Consider the following 27,678-nt stretch of genomic DNA (forward strand, 5'->3'; position numbering starts at 1 on the left):
GCTGTTTGGAGCCATACATTGTAGAGGCAACTGCCATCTCTGCAGCACCTAGAGCTGCACCTTTGCAAACAGACATGACTAAAATTTTTGGTATCCTTTTGTTAGGAGTGAGTAAAATCATCATAATTTTTATTTATATAGTGCCACATAGTCCGCAGCATTTTACAACTCAAAGGAGACTTATATAGACAATATCAGACATTACGGAGTAACACAATTCAACAGATACCAAGAGGAGTGAGGGCCCTGCTCACAAGCTTACAATCTATGAGAACCCACAATGGTGTCACTGAAACAACTTGTAACTAAATATGCCATTTTCATTTTATGTTTACTGAATATCAGGTACTGAAAATAAAACATTGCTTTTGAATTGTTTTTCAACCGAAAAAAATAATGGTATCCCTAGAACAGATGGAAAATAATTTGACTGTATGGATATGTTAAACTAAGGTGTGACATTTGGCTACAAACTTGTAATCAGTCTGACTATTTAAAGGATGAAATATAGTCACTGTGATATCTGGTATCATGGGGTGTACCACAATGAACATGGACCAAAGAAAGCTAAGGAATGAGATGTCTCAGGAGAATGGAAAAAAATATTATAGCCAAATATGCTAAAGGTAAAGCCTATAAGACCATCTCCAAACAGCTTGATGTTCATGTTACTACATTTGCATTTACATTTGCAGATACTATTCAGAAGTTTAAGGTCTATGGGACTGTTAACCAACCTCCCTAGATGTGGCCACAAGAGAAAAACTGATGATAAATGAAAAGAGACAAATAACAAATGGTAACTAAAGAGCCCAGAATAACTTTCAGAGATTAGAGGTGAACTCAAGGTCACAGTACATCAGTGTCAGATCGCACCATGTGTCAGTGTCTTGGCCAAAGTGGACTTCATGGAAGACAATCAAGGAAGAAACACTGTTGAAAGCAAATCATAAAAACGTGAGATGGGAATATGTCAAAATGCAAATTGTCAAGCCACAAAGTCTCTGGAAGAATGTCCTTTGGACAGAAGATAAAACTGGGCCTTTTTGACCAGTCACATCAGCTCTATTTTTACACATGCAAAACATGAAGCATTCAAAGAAAAGAGCATTGAACCTACTGTGAAACAAGAAGGAGGCTCGGTTATGTTATGGGGCTGCTTTGCTGCATCAAGCACATGGTGTTTTGAATCTGTTCAGAATACAATAAAATCTCAAGACTATTAAGGAATTTTGGGGAGAAATGTGCTGCTTAAGGTACCGTCACACTAAGCAACATCGCTAGCAACATCGCTGCTGAGGCACAACTTGCTAGCGATGTTGCTGTGTGTGACATCCAGCAACAACCTGGCCCCTGCTGTGAGGGCGTTGATTGTTGCTGAATGTCCTGGACCATTTTTTAGTTGTTGCTCTCCCGCTGTGAAGCACACATCGCTGTGTGTGACAGCGAGAGAGCAACAACTGAATGTACAGTGAGCAGGGAGCCGGCTTCTGCGGACGCTGGTAACCAATGTAAATATCGGGTAACCAAGAAGCCCTTTCCTTGGTTACCCAATATTTACCTTCGTTACCAGCATCCGCCGCTCTCAGCTGTCAGTGCCGGCTTCTGCTGCCTGCACACGTAGCTGGAGTACACATCGGGTAATTAACTCGATGTGTACTGTGGCTAGGAGTGCAGGGAACACGGTCCGGCACTGACCGTGTGAGAGCGGCGGACGCTGGTAACGAAGGTAAATATCGGGTAACCAAGGGAAGGGCTTCTTGGTTACCCGATGTTTACCGTGGTTACCAGCGTCCGCAGAAGCCGGCTCCCTGCTGCCTGCACACGTAGCAGAGTACACATCGGGTAATTAACCCGATGTGTACTGTGGCTAGGTGTGCAGCGAGCCAGCGCTAAGCGGTGTGCGCTGGCAACCAAGGTAAATATCGGGTTGGTTACCCGATATTTACCTTAGTTACCAAGCGCAGCATGCTTCCACGTGTAGCGACGCTCCAACGATCCCTGCCAGGTCAGGTTGCTGGTGGGATCGCTGGAGCGTCGCTTAGTGTGACATCTCACCAACGACCTCCTAGCAACTTACCAGCGATCCCTATCAGGTTGTATCATTGTTGGGATCGCTAGTAAGTTGTTTAGTGTAACTGGGCCTTAAGTGTAAGAAAGCTTGGTCTAAGTCACAGGTCTTGGGTTCTTAAACAGAATAGTGACCCAAAACACAGCTAAAAGCATCCAAGAATTGCCAAGAGCAGAGAATTTGACTATTGTGAAATTCTTTCTATGAGCCCGGATTTAAATCCTATCGAACATCTGAAGAAGGTGCTGAAACATACAGTCTGAACACTTCAAACAAGGGAAAACTAGAGCAGTTTGATAACGAGGAGTGGGCCAAAATACTTGTGGACAGGTGCACAAGTCTCATTGAGAGTTGAAGAAATCATTTGTTTGCACTGATTGCCGCAAAAATATTGTACAACAGAATATTAAGTTTAGTTTACCATCATTTTTGACTAGATTATTTTCATTAGTTTTCTTTTTCTCTTGAACCACAATTCAAAAGCAAGGTCAGATTTTCATAAATACATTTAAATTGAACATTACTTTCATCAGTTTAAAGTTATTTCAGTGATTATTGATGTTTTTTCTTTAACAGAAGGGTATCAACAATTTTGTCTACATCTATATCTATACAAAATTTGTAGAACTCCATCTACTTGAATATGTACTAAACTTATAACCTACTTTACATACAGAATAAAAGAGAGAAGACTAGAACATTTCAATATCTGGAGGACCAATCAGATTGTCATATCTCCATATTTCCAGAATCCGTCCCTTCATCAATTCTCAATCTACAAAAATGCTAGTGCATGCCCTCATAATCTCCCGCCTCGACTACTGCAACATCCTCCTCTGTGGTCTCCCTGCTAACACGCTCGCCCCTCTCCAGTCCATCCTTAATGCTGCTGCCCGACTGATCCACCTCTCGCCTCACTACCACCCCGCTTCTCCTCTCTGCATGTCCCTTCACTGGCTCCCAATCTTCCATCGTATCCAATTCAAACTACTAATATTGACTTACAAAGCCATCCACAAATTGTCTCCTCCATATATCTCTGAACTAATCTCTCGCTACACTCCAAAACGTAATCTCCGGTCCTCCCAAGATCTCCTTCTATCCTCCTCTCTCATTCGCTCCTCATGCAACCGTCTCCAAGACTTCTCCCGAGCATCCCCAGTCTCCTGGAACTCGCTGCCTCAACACGTCAGATTATCTACTACACTTGCAAACTTCAAACGGAACCTAAAGACTCATCTGTTCAGAAATGCCTATAACCTTGAATGACCTCACTGCCCCACCACCGTGCGGAGCTGCCGCCCCACCACCGTGCGGAGCTGCCGCCCCACCACCGTGCGGAGCTGCCGCCCCACCACCGTGCGGAGCTGCCGCCCCACCTACACCCCACCTACTGTCTCCTCCCCATAATCCTATAGAATGTAAGCCCGCAAGGGCAGGGCCCTCTTCCCTCTGTACTAGTCTGTCTACTGTAACTTGTATATGTATTTTGTATGTAACCCCCTTCTCATGTACAGCACCATGGAATCAATGGTGCTCTATAAATAAATAATAATAATAATAATAATAATAATAATATCTGTGCTGACATCAGTTAATACTACTGTCTTGTAGGAGACACAGGTGTTTTGCAGTCAAGTGATCAATACTAGAGATGTGTGATATAAATTATATGTAAGAATATTTAGGCATTGCCATCTATGTTCAATAATGTGTTGCGTCTAACGATATTGGAGTAATGGACATGCAACACAAAAAGCATGAAACTGTATTTTGGATAATGCATAATAGTTAAAAATTGTAATATCTGTAATATCCTAATTTTAAAGTACTGTTCATGAAACATTTCTTACTGAGGCTTTATTATGTAATATACAGTCATGGTGAAGTTGTTGGCACCCTTTAAATTGTTCCAGAAAGTGAAGAATTTCTCCCAGAAAATGATTGCAATGACACGTTTTGTCATACACATGTATATTTTCTTTGTGTGTATTGAAACGATACTAAAAAAAAAATTAAAATGCATATAGGCAAATTGGACATAATTTCACACAAAACCCTAAAAATGGGCCACAGAAAATTGTTGACACCTTTCCAAAATTGTGGGACTCGCCTGTGGCAAGTAACAGGTATGGCCAATATTAAAATCACACCTGAAACCACATAAAAGGGGGGAATTTCAATCTTTGCATGGAAAACAGAAAGAGGAGAAATCTGAGGACTTGAGAACCAAAATTGTTGAAAAATATCAACAATCTCAAGGTTACAAGTCGAGAGCTTGATGTTCCTGTGTCCACGGTGCGCAACATAATCAAAATGTTTACAAATCATGCAACTGTAGCTAATCACCCTAGATATGAATGGCAGAGAAAAATTGATAAAGGGATGCAATGCAGGATAGTCCAGATGGTGGAGAAGAAGCCCCAATCAAGTTCCAAAGAAATTTAAGCTGTCTTGCAGGTTCAGGGTGCATCAGTATCAGAGAAAACTATCCTTTGACATTTGAATGAAATTAAACGCTATGGCAGGAAACCCAGGAGGACTCTACTGCTGAAACATAAATAGCTAGTTTGCAAAAAAAAAAAGTTTGCCAAAATGTAAGTAAGCCAAAATCCTTCTGGGAAATCATCTTGTGGACTGATGAGACCAACATAGAGCTTTTTTGTAAAGCACATCATTCTACTGTTTACTGAAAATGGAATATGGCCTACAAATCAAAGAACACAGTACCTACAGTCTAATATGATGGAGGTTCAAAAATGTTTTGGGGTTGTTTTGCTACCACTGGCATTGGGTGCCTTGACTGTGTGAAAGTCATCATGAAATCTGAAGATTACCAAAGGATTTGGACACTTTGGGTCACAATATAATGCCCAGTGTCATAAAGAAAGCTGGTTTTGCGTCCTAAGTCATGGGACTTGCAGAAGGACAATATCCCCAAAAATTCTTCAAGAAGCACCCAGAAATGGATGGAAACAAACCACTAGAAAGTTCTGAAGTAGCCAGCAATGAGTCCAGAACTAAATCCCATTGAACACATAAGGAGAGATCTTTGGCAAACTGCTCCAGGTCTCTCATATTTGAAGGGTGCCTTCTCTCAACACAAATTTAAGAAGAGTGGTCCAAAATTCCATTTGAGAGGGGTAAGAAGCTTGTTGATAGTTAGAGGAAGTGACTGATTGCAGTTATTTATTGCAAAGGGTGTGCAACCAAATATTAAGTTGAGGGTGGCAACAACTTTGTCCAACCAATTTTACAAGTTTTGTGTGAAATTATGTGCAATTTGCCTTTTTTACCTCAGTTTTTCTTTGTTATTCCAATGTACAAAAAGGAAGAAAATGTGTGTATAACAAAAGTGTAATTGCAATAAGTTTCTGGGAGAAATACTTCATTTTCCGGAACAAATTCAAGGGTGCCAACACTTTCAGCCATGACTTTGTTACACCTGCGCATTTAATTTTGCAATGGCCAAAATTAAAAAAGTATAACAAAGACACAACTTCTTTTATGCGATCAATGTTAACTAGGAACACCATCCTCATGTTCTGGAGTATTATCCTTCTCCCATTGAAATTATTGGTCTTCTTTCCATAAGGCTTAAATAAAGGTCATCAATATTAGATCGATGTGGATCAAACGTCTGCCACCCTGACTAATCAGCTTGTTTATTGTTTACCAGTCATAGCTTTCTTAGCACATCTTGTAGTGGCTGTGCCTGGTATTACATCTGTTTGCAGCTTAAGCCTTCCATACATATTAGGCCGTTGTTACACTTGCGAGAGATTCGTTTGAGTTATGCATCGCATCACCAAGCACGGCCACACACTCTCCTGACATGAGAGTGTCATGAAAGTGTGCAGCCGCGCCGGGTGATGCGATGCGAGACTCATGCAAATGTGACTCCGGCCTTAGACTAATGTCGGCCACACCCGCCGACATTATTGGTTTCTGCTCACAGTCTAAAGGCCGCTTTACACGCTACGACATCGCTAAAGCAGAATTTGTGACGTACATCCGGCCGCGTTAGCGATGTCGTTGCGTGTGACACCTATGAGCGATTTTGAATCGTCGCAAAAAAGTTCAAAAATTGCTAATCGGTGACATGCCACCTATTCCCAATTATTGTTGCTGCTGCAGGTACGATGTTGTTCGTCGTTCCTGCGGCAGCACACATTGCTGTGTGTGACACCACAGGAACCTCACCTTACCTGCGGCCACCGGCAATGAGGAAGGAAGGAGGTGGGCGGGATGTTCGTCCCGCTCATCACCGCCCCTCCACTTCTATTGGACGGCCGCTTAGTGACGCCGAACGAACCGACCCCTTAGAAGGGAGGCGGTTCGCCGGTCACAGTGACGTCGCTAGGCAGGTAAGTAGTGTGACGGGTCCGCGCGATATTGTGCGCCACGGGCAGCGATTTGCCTGTGATGCACAAACGATGGGGGAGGGTACGCAAGCTAGCGATCTCGCTAGCGAGATAGCAGCTTGTAAAGCGGCCTTAAGGCGTATGTGGGTCCCATGCAATTGATTGTCCGATTTCAAAATTTCCTTTTGTTCTTCTGGAGGTAAGCTGAAACCAAACATCTCATAGCGAACATAATAGTATTTGGCTGAATGACAGCTTCCGTGCATGGGAAAGCTGGTTGAGACTGTTGCTGGATGAACAATTGTTCGGCTGACAGTTTTATAATGTGCAAGGCGGAGTAAAGGCTACTTTACACACTGCGATATCGGTCCCGATATCGCTAGTGTGCGTACCCGCCCCCATCTGTTGCGCGACACGGGCATATCGCTGCCCGTGGCGCACAACATCGCCCAGAGCCGTCACACATACTTACCTGTCCGGCGACGTCGCTGTGACCGGCGAACCGCCTCCTTTCTAAGGGGGCGGTCCGTGCGGCGTCACAGCGACGTCACTGAACCGCCGCCCAATCGCAGCGGAGGGGCGGAGATGAGCGGGACGTAACATCCCGCCCACCTCCTTCCTTCCGCATAGCGGCCGGGAGGCAGGTAGGGAGACGTTCCTCGCTCCTGCGGCGTCACACGCAGCGATGTGTGATGCCGCAGGAACGAGGAACAACCTCGTTACTGCTGAAGTAACGATAATTGGGAATGGACCCCCGTGTCGCCGATTAGCGATTTTTCACTGTTTTGCAACGATGCAAAATCGCTAATCGATGTCACACGCAACGGCATCGCTAATGCGGCCGGATGTGCGTCACGAATTCCGTGACCCCAACGACTCCGCATTAGCGATGTCGTAGCGTGTAAAGCCCGCTTAAGTCTCAATCAAGTAAATATCACTGGAATATGAAATATGCTAGTTGCATAATCAAATTAAGAAGTAGGCAACTCCAAACTTTTAACTGAACAAAACAGGCAAAAGGAGTTTTTTTTTTCTAAAAATGTATACTGTATTGTTTATCTTTATCAAAGTTTATAAGACGCCAAAACTTTCACCCCCTGAAGAAGTAAGTAGGAATGTGCGATATGTGCTTGTGGAGCATGGTTTGTGGAACTCTGTACTTGTTATGGTTCGGGGTCCATTTGAGTCCCGAACCGGTCCAGTCCCATCATTTACTCCCACATTGGGATCGGTCCACTCCGCAGCGCCACCTCTTCGTCGCTCAAGGTGTCGGGCTGACATGCATCAGGTGGCTAGAGTCTTGTACCATCCTGAGCCTAAGTGCTCATTTAGTGCAACAGCGCATGCATGCATTCCCGCAGCCTCTCCAGGCACTAAGTGCGGGATTACCGCTATTGCGCATGACGTTATCGCTGACGCAGCGGACGCTGATTGGCTCTCGGTGATGCGGCAGCTACTGATTGGTCGGCATGACGTTAGCGGTGACATGGCGGCAGCGGGATGGCCGCAACCGGCGCCATTATCTCAAGCCATGTTGCCTGAGGCAGGGAGGGGACTATAAAAGGCTTGTAGCTTTGCCCATTGGCGCGCGAACGTCACATTGTCTATGGTGGCAGCTCACTGAGCAGACTGTGCTGCTTGAATGCAGTTGTTCCAGCAACATCTTATCCTGCAGAGTCAGTGGCAGGTGTATGTGAGTATAGGACAGTGGTATGCAAAGCTAGGGCGTCGGTGCTGGACGCCACAATTCTCTGGTAACGCGGCACAGATAGGGTCAGCTCCTGTCCTATCAGTGTGTATGTGTTTTAGGGCTAGGCGCCGGTACCAGGTATTCGTACCTCAGTACAGCTATGTCTTGGCAAGGTGAGGGTCAGGTCCACATGGTCTGACGTGCCCCCTACTCACGTGACCGGTAGTCTGCTGTGTCAGTGTCAGACTTGTGTGTATGTGTGTGTACCAGTCCTTAATTTCCCAGTGACGCTAACTGGGTTAGCTCTCGGTCTGACGCGTCGCTAAAAACACATGACCGATACCCTTGTTCCTGAAGCTAACAGGGACATGCTACAAGTTGGGGTGTGCCCTTAAACATCCCCTTTGTTCCTATTTGGGTTTTCCGTAGTTGCTGTATCCGTTCTCCAGTCCCGTAGTGGCCTTGTCATATGTCCAGCGGACTTCGGGCGACGATTGGTTTCATATTATTTTATATCCAATCGTCCCCTCCATAATAGTACCTTGCACTATATTATAGGTTAGAGTATTCTTGCTGTATACATGTGAACTGGGCGTATATACTACTAGCATATTCTTATGGGTGTTCTGGTATGACTACTGTGTCTTATACCGTGTTTCCCCGAAAGTAAGACAGTGTCTTACATTCTTTTTACCCCCAAAAGCGCCACTATGTCTTACTTTCGGGGTATGTCTTATATTGGAAAAAATCCCACAGCAATCGCAGCAAGTCTCCATGCAATGTACCGTATGGGGACTTGCTGCGATTGCGCCCTAAGTGTACCGCAAGTTAAGGAAACTTAACCACCAGCGGCTGCACATGAGGGCACTGAGGCTACGTGATTTTGTATGTTGTTCATGGTCCTGATGGACCACGGACAACATTACTGCAACATTTCAACATTTCTCGGCAGCTGAGCGCTCAGCCACCGGCATGTCAGGGCGTTCAGCTGAGCGTCAGACCGCCGGCATGTGTCAGCTCTCAGCTGAGCGCTAAGCCGTCGGCATGTCAGGGCGCTCAGCTGAGCGCCCGACCGCCGACATGTGACAGCTCTCAGCCGAGCGCTCGGCCGCCGGCATGTTAGGGCGCTCAGCTGAGTGCTTTGCCGCCGGCAAGTCAGGGCGCTCAGCTGAGCGCTCGGCCGCCGGCATGTCAGGGCTCTCAGCTGAGCGCTCGGCCACTGTAACTGTACTGTAAAGAAGAAAAAAAAAAAATAAATACATTTTTACTACGTCTTACTTTCGGGGTACGTCTTACATTAGCCGACCCCCCCAAAACACCCACTACGTCTTACTATCGGGGGTGTCTTACTATCGTGGAAACACGGTAACTGTACACATGTTAAAATGTGATATGCACTTGCATTGTTGCCCATGATCAGGTTTTCTCGTCTTATAATTCTGGACATGAAAGATTTTTTTCTATATGAGATAGACCATAAAATGTACATTTTTATTCCAAAGCTCCTTTTAGCCTTTTTGTTAAGTACCGTATTTTTCGCTTTATAAGTCGCACCTGATTATAAGACGCACCCCCAAATTTGGTGAAGGAAAAGAGAATTTTTTTTTTAATGTTAAATGGGGTCCATCTTATAATGCCAGTGTCCGTCTAACAAATCATATAGGGTATATGTCCCTCATAGCCCCCATCCTAAAATTAGCCCCCCTTAATCTGGATATGGCCCCCTTATATTGAATCTAGCCCCCTTGTGCTGGGACACGTCCCCCTGTGCTGCCCATGGCCCCTATAGATGGTACACCTCCCCTGTGTCTGATATGGCCCCCATGTGTGCTGCCCATGGCCCCTATAGATGGCACATCTCTCCTGTGTTAGATATGCCCCCCATGTGTGCTGCCCATGGCCCCTATAGATGGCACATCTCCCCTGTGTTAGATATGCCCCCCATGTGTGCTGCCCATGGCCACTATAGATGACACATCTCCCCTGTGTTAGATATGGCCCCCCATGTGTGCTGCCCATGGCCCCTATAGATGGCACATCTCCCCTGTTAGATATGGCCCCCATACAGCTGCCCATGGCCCCTATAGATGGCACATCTCCCCTGTGTTAGATATGCCCCCAGGCTGCTGCCCATAATAAAATAAAACACTCTTTCCTTACCTTCTCAGCGCTGTCCCTCCTCGTGTCTCCCACCTCGCAGTTGAGCTCCGGCTTCCTTACTTCCTGGTTCTTGCAGCCGGTCATGTGATTGGCATGGCAGAGTGATATCATCTCTGTGTGCCTTATCACAGACAGCAGCAGCAGGAGACCGGAGATCAGCGCTGGAGGAGGTGAGTAAAGTTTTTTTTATTTTACTATGGGCAGGAGCACGGGGGCCATATCTAACACAGGGGGGATCATGTGCGATCAAAGGAGGGCGCAGGCAGATATAATATGCCCCGCTGCCCCAGCTCCTCAGCGTGATGCACTTTCAGCACCACACTGCTGGACAGCGGCTGTGCATATTATATGAGCGGGAGCAGGAGATCAAACGCTGCCGATCGTAGCTGTCACCTGCCCCCAGCACCGCTCCAGAGTGGACTCTGCAGTGTAATATATATATATATATATATACACACACACCCCCCCGTATATTCGGTTTATAAGACGCATCCCCTACTTTCCCCCAAAGTTTGGGGGAACAAAAGTGCGTCTTATAAAGCGGAAAATACGGTAAATATGACTGAGCTGTGATTCTTGCACTGATGATACAAAACGTACTAAGCTGTGCCTTGTAAACACTGAAGAGGCCGCACTGGTAATTAGATTGCTATGACCTTTCAACCAGTTGATCGGTAAGGGGTACTTTGCACACTACGACATCTCAGGTGCGATGTCGGTGGGGTCATGGTCGAAAGTGACTGCATCGCTCTCGACATCGTAGTGTGTAAATCCTAGATGATACGATCAACGAGCGCAAAAGCGTCGTAATCGTATCATCGGTGTAGCGTCAGCGAAAACCATAATTACCTTGCTGCGACGTTCCGATGTTGTTCCTCGTTCCTGCGACAGCACACATCGCTGTGTGTGAAGTCACAGGAGCGAGGAATATCTCCTACCTGCTTCACTGCGGTTCCTGTCGGCTATGCAGAAGGAAGTAGGTGGGCGGGATGTTTACTTCCCGCTCATCTCCGCCCCTCCGCTTCTATTGGCCGCCTGCCGTGTGATGTCGCTATGACGCCGCACGGCCCGCCCCCTTAATAAGGAGGCGGGTCGCCGGCCAGAGCGACGTCGCAGGGCAAGGTGAGTGCATGTGAAGCTGGCGTAGCAATAATGTTCACTACGCCAGCTATCACCACATATCGCTGCTGCGTCAGGGGCGGGGACTATCGCACTCGACATCGCAGCATCGGCTTGCGATGTCGTTGTGTGCAAAGAGTCCCTAAGAGTGCTGAGAGTCAGACCTTTACAGATCAATGTTGATGAGCTATTATTAGGATCGATTATCAATTCTATAAGTCCCGAAAAGCCCTCATTTGTTAAAATATAAAGTAACCAACCCCTTTAATGTGAGCAAACATAATCAGCAACAAATTATAAGCCAAGTCTACCAACTATAGCTACCAAATCTTTTTTTGTTCTTCAAATAAGTTCAATTACAGAGTTTTAGAAACATTTGTCATTGTCCTGGCAACATTTAAATGCTTATAAGATGTTGCAATGGTTTTAAGGGTTGTAGTTGAAAATAGTCTGAAAATGAAGAAAAAACAGCAGCAAATCACAAGATATTATTTCTTTGGTAAAGAAGGTAAGGAGGACGGCGATCAGTGGCAGGGGGGGGATAAAGGAGCAGAAAATGAGCCCGCCCATCTTGTCAACCAAGGTAATTAGCATACCTAAGTGCAACGTTTTATAAAGTTATTTTTGGGGTCTGGAAGGGGAGTCAGGGCCAAGGTGCACCTTCATAGAATGCAGCCAAGGAGCTGCAGAAGGTGATTCTTTTAGTTTATTAGGAAAAAAATCTGGTGACAGGTTCCCTTTAAGACAATTTCATGCTACCAAGTTTCATACATATCCTAAATATAAGAATAAACATTTTTTCTATTCCATGGTATTCTACAAAAAAACACAAAAACTTTCCACTCATTGCATGTAACATTCTCTATTCAAGATTACTTCAGGTTATATAAATATGACAATGATAAGTCTAACAACTAAAATTAATAACACACTTTGCAAAACCCCAAAAAATGTATTTAACCACATTAACTTTGTCATCTATAACCACATTAACTTTGTCATCTATCTTCTCGAAAGTCAAAAAAGTAATCATGGTTAATTTATATACAATCAACAGGACAGTCACTCATCTGCACTTCCTTTATCTGATTTAAAGAAGACCTGTCACATCCTGAAAAGTTTCATAAGGCAAAAGGATAAAAATATACTCTTCCAACATTGATATAGCAACATCAAGTAGGAAAAGTTGTGGAATTATGGCAATCACAAGATAGGTTGACATGTTAATTATACACAAATTTTTCCAAACATCTCAATTTATTTAATATTAAGTATGAGCTCCATGAGTAAAAATAGATTAACTCTTTGGCTGCTATCAATAAGGTTATTAATGGTTGTCTGAGGAATGTTCTACAACGCTGAATGCACTTGTACATGCAAATCATCAAGTTTCGCTTTGGGCAGCTCTCTTTTCAAATGCTATCCAATGATGCCCCAGATGTAGTCGATGGGAGACACGTCCAGAGACGCTGGAGGCCATGGTAGTACATTTAGGCTACACAAACTGCTCACAGAAGTCTAAGTAACACGCAGCCTTATGTTGTTTGGAAAAATGGCTTCTGTAATACTTTGTAGAAATGCTCGTACCAATGATTCCACCATCAAATTAATGTAACATGTAGCTGGTAGTGTACCTGTATTGAAAACTGGAGGGATCTGGTTACCGTACATTATGCCACTCCCCACCATAATCCCAGGAGCAGAACTGGTGTGACATTTCATCTAGACGTCCTATTGCGTTGCTCTTGTGTTCTCCACACCAATCTTCAACTATCTTTGCGTTCAAAAGAAAAGAAGGACTTGTTCCTGAAGAGGATATATCACCATTCCAGTTTCCATTGCTCCATTTGGTAACCACATTGACAACACCATGACTATGCCTTCATGAGGGAACATCACACTGGTCATACTTCTGAGATTATGGTGTGAGATAGCATAATGTACAGTACCTGGATCCCCTTAATTTTCATTACAGGCACACTAACAGGACTGCGTTATGTTCATTTGGGGGTGGAACCAGTGGTAAGTCTAGTTCTCTCCAAATTATACCAGGAGCCATTATTCAACACATTGTTGGGCTGCATGTTGCTTATGGTACTGTGAGCAGCATGCAAGGCCTAAAATTGTTACCAAGGTTTGCAGTGTTTCCAGACTTGTCTCTCATTGAGCATATCTAAGATGTTATTAGTTGGCAATTGCAAAGAAATCTGCCAGCAGTGGATCTTGATGCCCAAGTGCATTCAGTGTGGCAGAGTATTTTTTAGATGACCTTTAATAATTTTCTTATTAATGCATGTATTTATGTGGCCCTCATACTTAATGTATAATAAATCTAAATGTTTTGAAAATGTTGTTTACATTTTTTTGATTTGCATATCATTAACATGTCATCTGTCATTTTGTGTTTTTCTAAGAAGCGATAGGTCTTCTTTACGTAACTTATGTTCCTTCCTGCCAAGATTTACACAGCGTAAATAATTACCATACACAAAAAAGGATTTATATACAGAGAAGTAACTGAAATTGTATTGAAGCCTTCATTTTTTTTATTTTTACCTCTGAGGATTCATATGTAATGGTTTTTGTTTCTGTATGTATTACAGGTACATCCTTAGTAGCAATGTCAGGCTTCTCTCCTTCTGCAATAGTGCCAAAAGTGATGATCTCCGTTTTCACAAGGGGAGACTGAGAGCAGATAAAAAAGCATGTTTTAAATAATGTTCCTTGATGATAAATAATGAAAAGTACTTGTTAGAAAATTCTCATTGCTAAATCTGCTGCATTCCATATTGGTCATCACAAGTACAATAATTATAATGATGTAAATGTACATATTATGCCTGTGGTTTTAGTTGTCGCCCTGCAGTAATAGTTCATAAAACTTGTGTTAATAGGTCTTAACTTTTGTTTGCAGTACTGCTATAGTTTTAAGGGTTTGTGTCCACTACTCGAACAACCCGTATGTTTTCCGCTTTTAAAATAATAGCGCTTCCAATCATCTCCGGTGTCGGCACGGTCTCTCCTAGTATCGCGTAATCCCTGTGGACAATCAGCGTCCACTTCACTCAACCAGACTCCGGATGTATCACATACATTCGGAGAAAGTTCAAGAGCAGCAGCGCTCATTTCCTCCAGATGTAAGCGATTTGTCCGTAGGCGGGGAGAGTTAAGCCGCCTATGATTGGCCACAGGGATTGCCTGACAGCTATGCGGTCCCAAGAGAGACAGTACCGCCACCAGAGACAAGTAGAAGTGTTATTGTATTAAATGAGGGAAACATGCAGATTGAGAACGGGTTGTCAGAGTTGTGGTCAACCCCTTTAATTCCAGAAAGCATTAACAAACATAACAAGAAATCATGAAATGTAAAATACTAACAGGTTCAATGTGACGCATAGGAGTTCTAAGATAAAGGAATTCTCAGTCACTTGTCCGTTTTATATTAGAACTTTATAAATTCAAACTCAAAAAGTCTTGAACGTTGATCTCCTGCTGACAGGGAGTTTTTAGGGCAATACTATATGGAAAGGTGCATCCAACCAGGATGTTACAAAGAGCCATAACACTAAAACAGTATAGTCTACAAAAATATTCCCCTGATCCGGCTCTGAATTGACGTCATGTATGAAGGTCATACATTGAGATATAGCATTGTCACCCATAGATGGCATCAGAGAGTCATTGGTTTCTTTCTGGAGTTATGCACGCTATTTCAACTTGCTGGTTTGTGTTTCAAGTTTAAGTATAGATCAGATATATTTTACTTGTGAGCTTTGTGATCCATCTTATAATGCATTCTATGCTATTAATAAACTTCAAAAACGGTTATAAAAATCTATGTTCTATTTGTTATTTTAACTATCCATCAGGTGGAACTATGTATTTAAGGGAACAATTCCCTTCGTTTAATATATGCTTTTTAATCTTTGGGGCATTCCATAGACGATATATTATATGCAGAATTTTTTTTTTTTTTAAATCATAATTAGCAAACTTTTTTTATGGTATAAACTGTAACCTTGCACCCATACAAATTTTCATTTAAATATGCCTATTAAAATTGTCTTAATTTTCCTAATTCATTTTGCACAAATTTATTTAGAAAGAAAGAAAGGTTAAGTTAAGAGGATGCAATATAAAGCCTTTGAACCTGGACAGGAAAGAAACCTTAACAACTCTGCTGTCAAGAGGTACTGGATTTGTCATAACTTGACTAGGACCCCATTTTTCTGTAATTAGTCCAATTGTGGGTGCTCTTATTGCCTTCTACTTTATAAGTACATCTTTAAGGTGCCTCACTCAGAAGTATGGCTGCTGCATCATAAATTGAATCACCAGAGACAAAGGCCCTGATTCATCATACTGGTGTTGTTTATGACATTCTTGATGAAGGGGTGTGTTGGAGAGTGATGAGCCTGATTCATTAAGTGGTGTATGTCTCTTTGTAATTCAGTCTTATGGTGCATGCGCACGATCAGTCTTTGCAGCGTTTTGGATGTAGCATGTTTCAGCTGCGTCCAAAATGCTGCACTGTACAGTATAAGCAGTGGATGGGATTTCTAAAAATCCCATGCCCACTGTGCGTGTATGGTCCGCAGCGAATACTGACCTGCGGTGCAGCTTCCCGAGCCGCAAGCATGTGAATTCTCTGCTGCTGAGTCGCAAGCATTCTCTGCAGGGAGAACACAGCTAGAGACCGCAACTTCCCTGAATCCTGATCGTGGGCACAAGCAGCTGCGTTCTCCTGCGGAGGAGACTCAAGGCTCCGCAGGTCAGAACCTGCCGCCTCCAGGACGCAGTGGGTCCTGATCGTGGACACGTACCCTTACAAGTTGCCTGCACCTCTATGAACCTCCAGTTGAAGACTAGAGAAAGATATCTGGCGCAAAGTACGCCACAGCATGTCATGAATGACACACAATTAAGCGTTGCCAAGCCCTGTCCAGTGCATTTCCCTGCCATTTGACGGGAAACTGGCATGAAAAATTCTTGAATGGAAAAACTGTTGTGCAAAACTTTTGCAGCTTTTCAATACAGTTTAAGCTAGAATAATTGCTTTCATGAATTGGAGCCAAAGTCTTAAAAATGAGTAGTGCTTTACCCATAAAACATATTACAATCTGAAACAAAGTGGGTTATAAACAAAAGACAACTTTTGACCAGCATTGCCAAACCAGAAGCAGGTTATAAAAAAAACAAAAACAAACATTTAGCAAAATAAAAAATATATAATGGCAATGGAATGTGCAAAGCCTTGAACAGCACAGACTTGGATTGCCAAACTGTACACACACACACACACACACACACACACACAAGCATTAAATGAAAATACTTGACATCAGCCAGTTACCTCCTCGAGAGGCTTGCCATCCAACAACTGTGTATCATGAGAGGTTTTGCCATGTTGCTCCTCTTGAGCATAGCTAGCAGCAGAAGCATCAGCAGCCCCATCTTCCTCTTTAGCAGCTTTCTCAGTTAATGCAGCCCCCACACTCTTTTTCAAGCCAGAAGCAATGATTGTGCTTGCCTGCTCTGCACCATCCATCTGCTCTGAAGCCAGATAGGCAGCATCCCCACTTGCATGCATAGCCCCCGTTTCCTCCAAACTGATTATTCCCTGCACAACCTTCTCTATCGCTCTGTGCTCAGTGTCCTCCTTTTCAGTTACGCCACTGCTTTCCCATTCTGTATTTGTTTCAATTTTCTGCAAGGAGAACAATGCATTGTTAGACAAGCAAAATGTATTAAAGTTAAGAGTGTCATAATTTTTTCTGAAAAATCAGCAACAGAAAGCAAAACAACTAAATTATTTATAGAAATTTTGAAAAAAAGCTAATTATGCCTGTAAATACACTCATATGAAGTGGAATATATTTTGCAGGCTTTTTTTTTTTTTTTAAGTAGCCAAATCATATATTGTTAAAAAGACTTTGTATACGAAGTTAACCTTTTTTTTCCCCATTTAGAGCCATTTGATCTTACACAATGCACATCTGTAACCTATATAAATTATTATTGTATTTTCACTACACCTAATAGGCCACCAAATTAAGCATTTTAGCTAAAGCAAAATTACTTCTGTTTTATATGTTTGACATCCATTTCTAGGGTATAATATAAATACACTTAAGATTCTGTGTCATATATAACTACAGTGGAACCTCGCTTAACGAGTAACCCAGTTAGCGAGTATTTCGCTTAACGAGCAAAGCTTGCTGTAAATATGTAACTCCGTTTACGAGCAAGCTTTGCCATAGGAGCAAAATACTCATTGCACACACTTCCGGTTCCGTACATCCACCGCACTTTAACCCGCTCTTGCAGTCCGCACAAACACACAAACACACACACATATTATGCTCACCTTGCCTTCCGTTCCATCACCGGCCTCTCGGTTTTTGTAGTTCGCCGCTACAGGATGTGTATCAGTAACCATCGCGATGATGGAGGAACTTCCGCTGTCAGACGCTACTCAAAGGCAGCGCGCTGACCAACCAGAGGCAAGCGGCTCATGCCTTTGACGTCAGCGCTCTAGCAGCAGAAGTTCCTCCATCGTCGCGATGGTTACTCGATACACATCATGTACCGGCGAACTGCAAGATCCAGGAGGCCGACGATGGAACGGAAGTTAAGGTGAGCATAATATGTGTTTGTGCGTGTTTATACGTGTGTGGAATGGCACAATAGGGGACCAGGATAGGACATTTAACAAGTTGTGGAACAAATTGTCTGCATTGCAATGATTTCCTATGGGAAATCTTGCTTTGCTAGACGAGTAACTTGCTTAACAAGCACACTCCCAGAACTGATTGTTCTCGTTAACCAAGATTCCACTGTATTTTATTTATCCCTCTCTTGCTACTCATTTTATGTCCCATTAAATGGAAACTAATTAGGAATAGAACACTCATTACTTGGCAAAAAATGGCTTGGAAGCAACATCATATTGCCCAGCAAACTATACTCATCGCATAAATGTCTACACATATATCATTCAGAATATTATCTAAACAATTCAAAGCAGTTGTAGAAACGCTAGTCTCGCATTACCCATTCCTTTCAGCATCCCCTTTTAGAAACATAAGCAAACTACAATGACAAGCTGGATAAAAAAAACTAATAAACACATCCAATGAGCAGCCACCTGAGCCCAGTTTTGTGAAGTAGTTGTAACCTCTCCTATGAACTCAGATGGCTTTCTTGTAGACTCTAACAAACTGTAGATATCAGAACCATCCATGAGTTTGTCACCAGAGGACTGTTTGGTCTAAACAGACAAAGAAATGAAATGTCATATTGGGAGGACAGAAACATAAAGAGAAGGATAAGACAAACAGGGAGAGACAGGCGGATCAGACATAAAGACACAGATTGGAACAAAAAAGAAGAAAATAGGTCATTGTGGATAAAGATGAAGTTTTATATAGATAACTGTGACCAAGTTTCCATAATATGCACTACCCATTAATATTGTGGCAAAGTAAATCCTACTCTAGAATGTGGAAATTTCAGTGTGACCTCTGTTAAAAGTGGCCTTCCAACTATAATTATTTTCATCCTATCAGATAACATAATAAAATCAGATATTTTTCACCCTCCTCAGGTCCAGTGCCCTAAATCTCAACTGCTGCTCCAGTCTTTGTTGGTAGGTTGCAACAGTGACTTTAAAGGGAACCTGTTATCTGAATGTTAATAGCATTTTTACAGGTATGTGGTTAATCTGCAGGTTAATAGTGTTTGAATCCTGCCTGGCATCTGCACATTGAACCCTGCTCCTGGGGGAAATGAACCTTAGGCTTCCAGGCAGTGTTCCAGTTTCAGTCACGGGGCACCGCCAGTTCATTCACGGCTCTGTGTATGGAGAGGGCGGCTGTAACCGCACCCCCCACACTGACTGACAGCCGCACAGTTTTAGAACCAGCTGTCAGTGTTGGAGGTGTGATTGCAGCCGCTGCTCTCCATACAGAGAGCAATGACTGAACCGGCGCTGCCCCCCTTGACTGAAACTGGAACGCTTCCGGGAGGATTAAAGTTAAAGGGTTATTCTCATCTCCAAAATCCTATCCTAATATGTAGTAGGTGTAGTAATAATAATATTAGAAAATACCTCCAATTAGAAATGTTTTATAGTTCTTCTGATTTACTATGTAGCTTACCTCATGTTGAGGGCATTGCAGGACCTTAGGTATCCATGGTTATGACCGCACATATAATCACAGTTAGTGGTTCGTGGTCATAACCATGAATACCGAAGGTCCTGCAATGCCCTGCACATAAGGTAAGCGACATAGCTAATCAGAACTATACTACATTTCTAATTGGAGGTATGTGCTAATATTACTACGCTTACTACATATTGTGATAGGATCTTGGAGATGGGAATACTTCAATGTGTAGGCGCAACCAGGATTCAAACGCTATTAACGCCATATCTGCATGTTAATAGCGTTTTTAGAGGTGACAGGTTCCCTTTATCACTGCAGCCAATTACTGGATTCAGCAGCTCTGCTTTGTGGTCAACAAAGACCGAAATAGTGATGGTGATGCGGTGCTGGATCTGAGGAGGGCAAGAGAAGTTTTGTTATTTATCATGGGCAAGCTAATGCAATGGAAAAAAAATGATAGTTGGAAAACAACTTTATCTCAAAATTTCCTTGTGTCCCAAGTGATGCATGTAAGAGTGCAGGAGGCTGAAAGATAGCGCATTCTCTGTTTTAAGGCTATGTGTCCACGTTGCTTTTTACCTGCTTTTTACTTGCTTTTTTGCTGCTTTTTCAACTGCAGCGTTTAATGCCAAAATGGATGTGTTCTGCTTTTCAAGCAAAGTCTATGGGAATTTGGTTTTCTTGTCCCCACTATGCAGTTCAAACTGCAGCCTTTTTGTGGCAGAAATTTGGTCAAAAACTCTGCTTTGCAGTTCAAAACTCAAATGGCAAAAACAATTGACATGTCAATTGTTTTTGCCATTTGAGTTTTGAACTGCAAAGCAGAGTTTTTGCCCAAAGTTCTGCAACAAAAAGGCTAAGTTTGAACTGCATAGTGGGCACAGGAAAACCAAATTCCCATAGACTTTGCTTGAAAAGCAGAACACATCCATTTTGGCATTAAACGCTGCAGTTGAAAAAGCAGCAAAAAAAGCAAGTAAAAAGCAGGTAAAAAGCAACGTGGACACATAGCCTTAGAGTTACTTCAGCTGCACCTGTGTATAACATGAAAAAAGCATATTTATGACTTGTTAACCCTACAAAGCCACTATTTTGTTAGCTATATACCTAAAATCAGCTGAGGAGAACACTACCAAACAAATGCTGAGCTTTCTATAACCTCCTTAATGTGACATGATATTGAAGTGGGAAATTTGTGTTGTTAACAGTAGTCACACCTAAAATAACAATTTACGGTAAGTGTTTTGTATAAGGTAGTAAGAGAGAAAGAGAAAGGAACATGAGTAAAAGAAGATGAAATTACATAATCATAAATATTAGCAGTGCAAAGATACAACACAAGGATATCTGGGAAAGAACAAGCCATGAAGATTAAGGACGTGGCAGAACCAAGGAACGCAAAAGTAGCATTCACCACTATTGCCTGTAAGAAATGCTGGGAAGCAGAGGGCCCTATTCAACAACCTTAGTAAAGGAAAATTCTCTTTTAGTTGTAGTAGACAGGTCTTACTAATTACAAAAAATTGTGATACCTATATAATATGTAATTCACATTATTTATGTATATAAATTATGACTTTCATTGGTATTAATTTATTTCAAGCAGAGCTTAGTACACATTCACTAATTACAAATTTGGACAGAAGGAAACATAACTTTTTCAAGGGCTAGTTAGCACAGAATGTCATACGTACAAAATACAGATTGTATGTGGGCATAACTCTGATATCAGTGGTAAAACAGAAAACACCTCTGCATAATTGAAATTACCGTTGTCAACCCATATGAAGAGTAATTTAGTATCTATAAAAAAAAATTATTGTGAAGCCATGGTCCCTTCAACCAGCAGAATCTGGAGACTGGTTGGGTGCCACGAGATGGAACCCCCCTATGCAGAGTATTGGCCATCGATATACAAGTCCCAAAAAAAACTATTAACTTTCCTTCAACATTAAGGTGGGGATGAGTTATATTGTTTAATGAGAAAGAATGTATCAATCAGTTGGTTAAATCCAATAAACACAAAGCTCTATAAACAGCACTTCATAAAGTCACTGTTTTTTAAATGAAACTTAAAGGGGTTGTCCCACAAACAAAGTTAATTTTATTAAAAAAAAAAAATGTTCCTGTGCTGAGATAATCTTATATATGTGTCCATGCTAAATACTGTGTAATGGCCGTGTCTGACTGTATAGGGAGATGATCTAATGATACCACAGCTCCTGGGGAGGAAGTAAACAGATATTACAGCACGGGATCACAAATAATTCTTTCTTTGAGGTAAAACATTTTTTAAAAACAGACAGGTAAATGTTTCAACTCATAAAAAGAATCAGCTCTGGTCCCGTGCTGTGCTATCTGTATACTTTTTTACTTCTTCCCCTGCCCAGGAGTTGTGCTATGATCAGACCATGTTTATGTATGGTCAGACACAGCCATTACACAGTACATAGCTGGGACACGGCCATTACACAGTACATAGCCGGGACACATATATAAGATTATCTCAGCACAGGAACATTTTTTTTAAAATCACATTATTATTCCAAGATCTATTGATTAAAATTAATTTTAGTTGTGAGAAAAACCCTTTCGAGAAGCCACCAATGTACTTTCTAAAGACCCCCGTACATATCAGCTGAACGCCGATATCGACAGGCTTGGCTGTCAGTCTAAACTGTATGGGGGCCTCCCAACCCTGCCATGACAGATAATTTAGGGGAAATATGGATTTAGCAGGTTAAATTTTGGCCTGCCAATTCTATTTGTTTCTAGAGAAGATAAGTTGAGTGACAGCTGCCGTGTCATTCAGAACAAAGTAGCAATTTGCAGAGCTAAGCTGGGATTGATTGGTCAAACCATTGTGCAGTTGGCAGCAATCTTTGTGTATGGGAGGGCTAAGCCATCTACCCATAAAGTTGGCGAATAACTATCTGTACTACCATAGCCAGCAGTTCCAGCAAACCCCACATATCACTTATATTGGCCATTAATTTAGGCAAAGGTTACACCAACAGGAGAACTTAGTGCTTGTTTACACTATAATCTTTTCATGGCTTGACTAATTTCTCACACACTTATTTGCTTTTTTTTTCTAGATAGGATATATTACTCTATTACTAAAACTGAAGAGCAGCACAGAAAGTGTGTGTCAGTTAAAGCAAAAAACAGAATTTAGGGTTTTTCTTTTTTCCATCTCATGAAGTGATGCAATATTCTGCCATCACTTGAGATCGGGAGTACAAACTTTAATAGCTGGATACACAAGTACAGAAATAACTGGCTATGAAAGTACAGAAAAAAAGAAAGATGCCACTATTATGGATGAAATGATTAAAAATTAAACTGAAACCCTTCATTATGTAAAGCACAGCGAGTATTTTTTTTTCTACTGAGTGGATAAAATGATTCCATGTGACTGTTTTTATGGTCTTCCTGCATGCACTGCTCTGAGTCTTTGCTGAATAGGGCCCATAGCTGTTAGATCTGAGAAATTGCTGAAGCACACAAATATAAAAATGGCAAGCCGCATTATTGCTAGATTACCTATTTATTCTCATCTGGTTATAAAGCTTTATGATGCTTACTTAGGCTGCAGTGATTATAAAAAAAAACCAAACTGATAAATGTCGCCTGCCAAAATAAAGTAAAGCTGCAAGTGAACAGAAGGGAATTGTGAAGCAAAGGGATGTTTGCAATTCATGCTTGTGATCATTAGGATGGGGCACAAAGTTATCGCCACTTGTTACCACCACTTTGGCTGCTGACGATTCTGTGACATAGTGAGCAGTAGCAATGGTAAACGGTTGGTCTCTTGTGTATCTCCATTCGGACAGCTTCTTTTCTTTCCAGGCTGGAGTGTCTGTTTTAATGACTTCATAATCAGGATATCCGAGAGTCTTCTCAGTGATCACACTTTCAGTAATCTTCGCTCCCGTATCCACATCCTTTACTTTTGTTAGACCATCTTCTATTGGACTTGCCAACTGAGAGTCTGACTCTTTAATGGGAGTCAGTGACTCTGACACTCTTCGTTTTATGGTCAGTCCATCCTGGGTTTTCCTACTCTTGTCATCGCTAATGGGTTCTAAAATCTCAAACTCGCCTACAACTGGAATTCGACTCACAATTTCGGAAATGTCTTTTTCTCCCTGTTGAGTGACTTCAAGAGAGGAAGGTTGGGACGATTTGTCACCTTCTTTACCTTTACTAGTCATTGTTACAATTTTACCAGATACAGTGTCATACGTTTTTCCTAATGCATACATTTTCTGCCTGTTCTCCTCTTCTCTTGCTTTAATCTCCATTTTCAAAGCATCGAGACTCTGAGTTCCGATAGGACTGGTTTTAAATGTTCCAGCTGATTTGTCACTGCTCAAAGATGTTACCTTGTAAGTCATAATGCTTTTTGTTTCACCATCAACTATCTTAGTAGGGACTTTGTCTATAATAACCCAATCCTCAGTGCCCTAAGTGAGATATAAAATCTAAATTAGAATTTGTCACTCTTTCATTTAATTTTTATGGAACTACAGCAAAATACAGGGGCAAATGTATCAATGGTTTTGTAAATGACAGTGAGCGAGTCTGCATACTGAGCTACATCTCGTTTTAACAGGGCCATATGACTGTAATAAGTAGTTATATGTTGTGCCAGATTTTCTAACTTAAACTAACACTGCAAGTTACTGAATACATTCTTTATTCTTTTTTTTTATCTTCCTTACATGTTGCAGAATATGATTTAAAATTATAAAACCATCGCAACTTTTCTGGCACATTTTATTTTATAAATTTGACCTCCATTATCTCCATATTTTATGCTGCTTTAAGCTGTAATGTCGACTAATGCTATTGTTCTGCAGGTTATGAGTGCAAAATGTGCCCAACCACCGTACTGAAGGTACAGCAACCGTGAAAAAATTAACTAGGACTCCCGGGAGCCACCGGCTTTCGTCATGTAGGCATCTGGGGCGGCTTGAGTCATCGCTCACAGCACTCTGAGCGGTGGATGTAAGCATGCCCCGATACTTTAACGCACAGCTGGCTCTACACTCATACACTACATAGCCAGCTGAATTAAAGGGACTCTGTCAGCACAGAAAGACCGTAAAGGCTAAGTACAAGTGCTCAGTGCATCATGGCAGGGATAATCATTTAAATACACCTTTTCACCTGCTTGTTTTCCCTCCAATCTGAACTCTTCTTTGATTAACAGATCTAGTTTCATAGAGCCAAAAAAAGTGTATAGATTGATAGATAAGCAGGTGAGAAGGTATATTTAAATGATCAGCCCCTTCATAATGTAACGCACGATTGTGCTTGATTCTAGCAGTCACTCTGTTCTGAAAGAGTCCCTTTAAATTGCTGGAATGTGCTTACAGCCACCGGTCACAGTGCTGTGACACTGCATGACACTTGCATGACTAAAACCTGGTAGCTCCCAGGAGGAATAAAGTTCCCTTCTCCCAGATGCCGTACTTACAGTATGGTCGCTGGACAACTTCCTAACGCTAAAAACCTTTAGGTTAACCCTACATCTGCAGGTTTAAAATGTTATCAGACATTACAGGTTCCCATAAAATTGGAAATAAACGCTGTGCTCTCTAGTCTGTTCTAGCTTACACTGAGGATACTAATCTTCTTATAAACTTTTTTAGCTGCGGTTAATGGCAACTCTGCATAACTCAAGAAGTCCTGATTTATATTTAAAGTGGAGGATTATATCTAGATTAAACGAATAAAAATTAACCTCTGGGGATGATGGGATAGTTTTCTGCATAATGATTTGATGAGAAGTAGCCACAGGGCTCGTGGCTCTTGCTTCCCGAAGTTTCTTCACTATGTCCCCTGGCTAGCAGAAGAAAAACCAATAAGAATCAGTAGTATTTCGGTTTCATTTAAAATACAGCTCAATTCTCAACAGCTTTACAGATTTACACCTGGCAATTGAGATCTCTCCACACACACTGCACAGTGATTGTGATAACTCTATGAACTGAACGCTGATGAAAATGCAGCTCATCAATTCATTCCTCTACCGATATCAATATTGCTTAGGCTCAAAGAATAACGTCTTACACTAAACAGGAAAAAAGTAAATTGAACAGATTTTCTCATTTATGAAATATCTAAATTTCCCAGAACTTAAACATCTACGTTTATGCATTGTGAACCTTTTACACATTTTTATTGTGTAGAAATAAAAAAAAAATATATACAAAAGCATAAAATAACAAAAACATTCCTATCTATAGCACATAAATCCTTATAACTCAAATCAAGGAAGAGTACATGTATGTGTGGGTTGATCTCTGATTGAATAACTAAAAATATTTGGTGTTGCCAAGTAAAACTGAGCCAATTCCTTCATCAAGAATTGTTTTCTATAATTGGCTAATACCCTGCATATACAATCAGTTTACCAACCTGAAAATTAAAATGCAAGACAACCAGGAACCATTAAGGTGTACTGTAAATGTTGATGTCAATAGATTTACCTGAGACTCTAACATTGAATAGCTTGTCCTTTCCAAAGAAGCACGTCGTTCCACTTCTTCTTTCTCTTCTTTGGTCTGCTTTTGGAAGACAGATTAAATTATCATTGATAATACTTATTCCTTCCCTTCATACATCCAGAAAAAGAACACTAATTACTCATCTCATTAGCTGCAGGGTCAGAATATACAAAAATGCACTTGGGTATTTAACCTTGTTAAACATAAAAAATTTTGACAGAATAGATGTACATTAATGCTTTCAGACGTCACGGAACGGTGACTGGTTACCACCCACAGTGCTTAACCTATTATGAATTGCTGATCATTTCGCCTTCAGTGATGTAGTAAAGGTCACGGTTCCACTTGAACAAAAAATATATGTGGTATGAATTTACAACTATGTTCACATTGCATTTTTGACCTCCTTTAAATGCTTATGCCATATATGCTGAAAACCTTGTAATGTACAATGTATACCTTAAATAAAAGCCATAAAGGCATTGAATTAGCAGATGTCTCATAAAAAGCTATTGAAATATATGCTTAACGAATGCCTCTGACATACGCCATAAAGGAGAAAATGATATGTTAGGCACTTAAACAGCTTTTGGACTTCAGTGGTAGTGTAATACAGTGGGTACAGAAAGTATTCAGGCCCTTTTAAATTTTTCACTCTCTTTCATTGCAGCCATTTGCTAAATTCAAAAAAGTTAATTTTTATTTCTTATTAATGTATAATCTGCACCCCATCTTGACAGAAAAAAAAGACAAGAAATGTAGAAATTTTTGCAAATTTAGTAAACAAGAAGCCGGAAATATGATATGGTTATACGTATTCAGACCCTTTGCTCAGTATTGAGCAGAATCACCCTTTTGAGCTAGTACAGCCACAAATCTTGACAAGTTTTTCACACCTGGATTTGGGGATCATCTGTCATTCTTCCTTGCAGATCCTCTCCAGTTCCGTCAGGTTGAATGATGAACGTTGGTGGACTGGCATTTTCAGGGCTCTCCAGAGATGCTGAATTGGGTTTAGGTCAGGGCTTTGGCTGGGCCAGTCAAGAATGGTCAAGGAGTTGTTCTGAAGCCACACCTTTGTTATTTTAGCTGTGTGCTTAGGGTCATTGTCTTGTTGGAAGGTGAACTTTCGGCCAAGTCTGAGGTCCAGGAAGAGGCTTTCTTCCATGATATCAATGTACATGGCTGCAGTCATCTTTCCTTCAATTGCAACCAGTCGTCCTGTACCTGAGAAACACCCCCATAGCATAATGCTGCCACCACCATGTTTCTCTGTTGGGATTGTATTGGGGAGGTGATGAACAGTGCCTGGATTTTTCCACATATACCGCTTAGAATTATCACCAAAAAGTTCTATCTTCGTCTCATCAGACCAGAGAATCTTATTTCTCATAGTCGGAGAGCGCTTCATGTGTTTTTTTTTTTGCAAACTCTATGCGGGCTTTCATATGTCTTGCACTAAGGAGAGGCTTCTGTCTGGCCACTCTGCCATAAAAGCCCGACTGGCTGCAGTGATAGTTGACTTTGTGGAACTTTCTCCTACTGCATCCCTGGAGCTCAGCCACAGTGATCTCGGGGTTCTTCTTTA

The 27,678-nt window shown here is 41.7% G+C and overlaps 1 protein-coding gene across 25 annotated transcripts in view; it reads right to left on the bottom strand.

Annotated features, from left to right (window-relative positions):
• Nucleotides 1–27,678, bottom strand: part of EPB41L3 (erythrocyte membrane protein band 4.1 like 3) — a 311,036-nt gene that overhangs the window by 37,011 nt on the left and 246,347 nt on the right. For 8 of the 25 annotated variants that reach the window (XM_075314504.1, XM_075314505.1, XM_075314506.1 and 5 more), the window contains 6 exons: nucleotides 26,073–26,150; nucleotides 25,325–25,426; nucleotides 23,322–24,041; nucleotides 18,552–18,674; nucleotides 16,935–17,111; nucleotides 13,961–14,089 (listed from right to left, as the gene is read on the bottom strand). In XM_075314504.1, the coding sequence (XP_075170619.1) occupies nucleotides 13,961–14,089; nucleotides 16,935–17,111; nucleotides 18,552–18,674; nucleotides 23,322–24,041; nucleotides 25,325–25,426; nucleotides 26,073–26,150 (1,329 nt within the window). Of the gene's footprint in view, nucleotides 1–13,960; nucleotides 14,090–16,757; nucleotides 17,112–18,551; nucleotides 18,675–23,321; nucleotides 24,042–25,324; nucleotides 25,427–26,072; nucleotides 26,151–27,678 lie in introns of all 25 variants that reach the window. The other 17 variants (XM_075314499.1, XM_075314500.1, XM_075314495.1 and 14 more) reach the window with 11 other exon arrangements.

Source organism: Anomaloglossus baeobatrachus, chromosome 6 (genome assembly GCF_048569485.1).
Source record: "Anomaloglossus baeobatrachus isolate aAnoBae1 chromosome 6, aAnoBae1.hap1, whole genome shotgun sequence".
Taxonomy (NCBI): Eukaryota; Metazoa; Chordata; class Amphibia; order Anura; family Aromobatidae; genus Anomaloglossus; species Anomaloglossus baeobatrachus.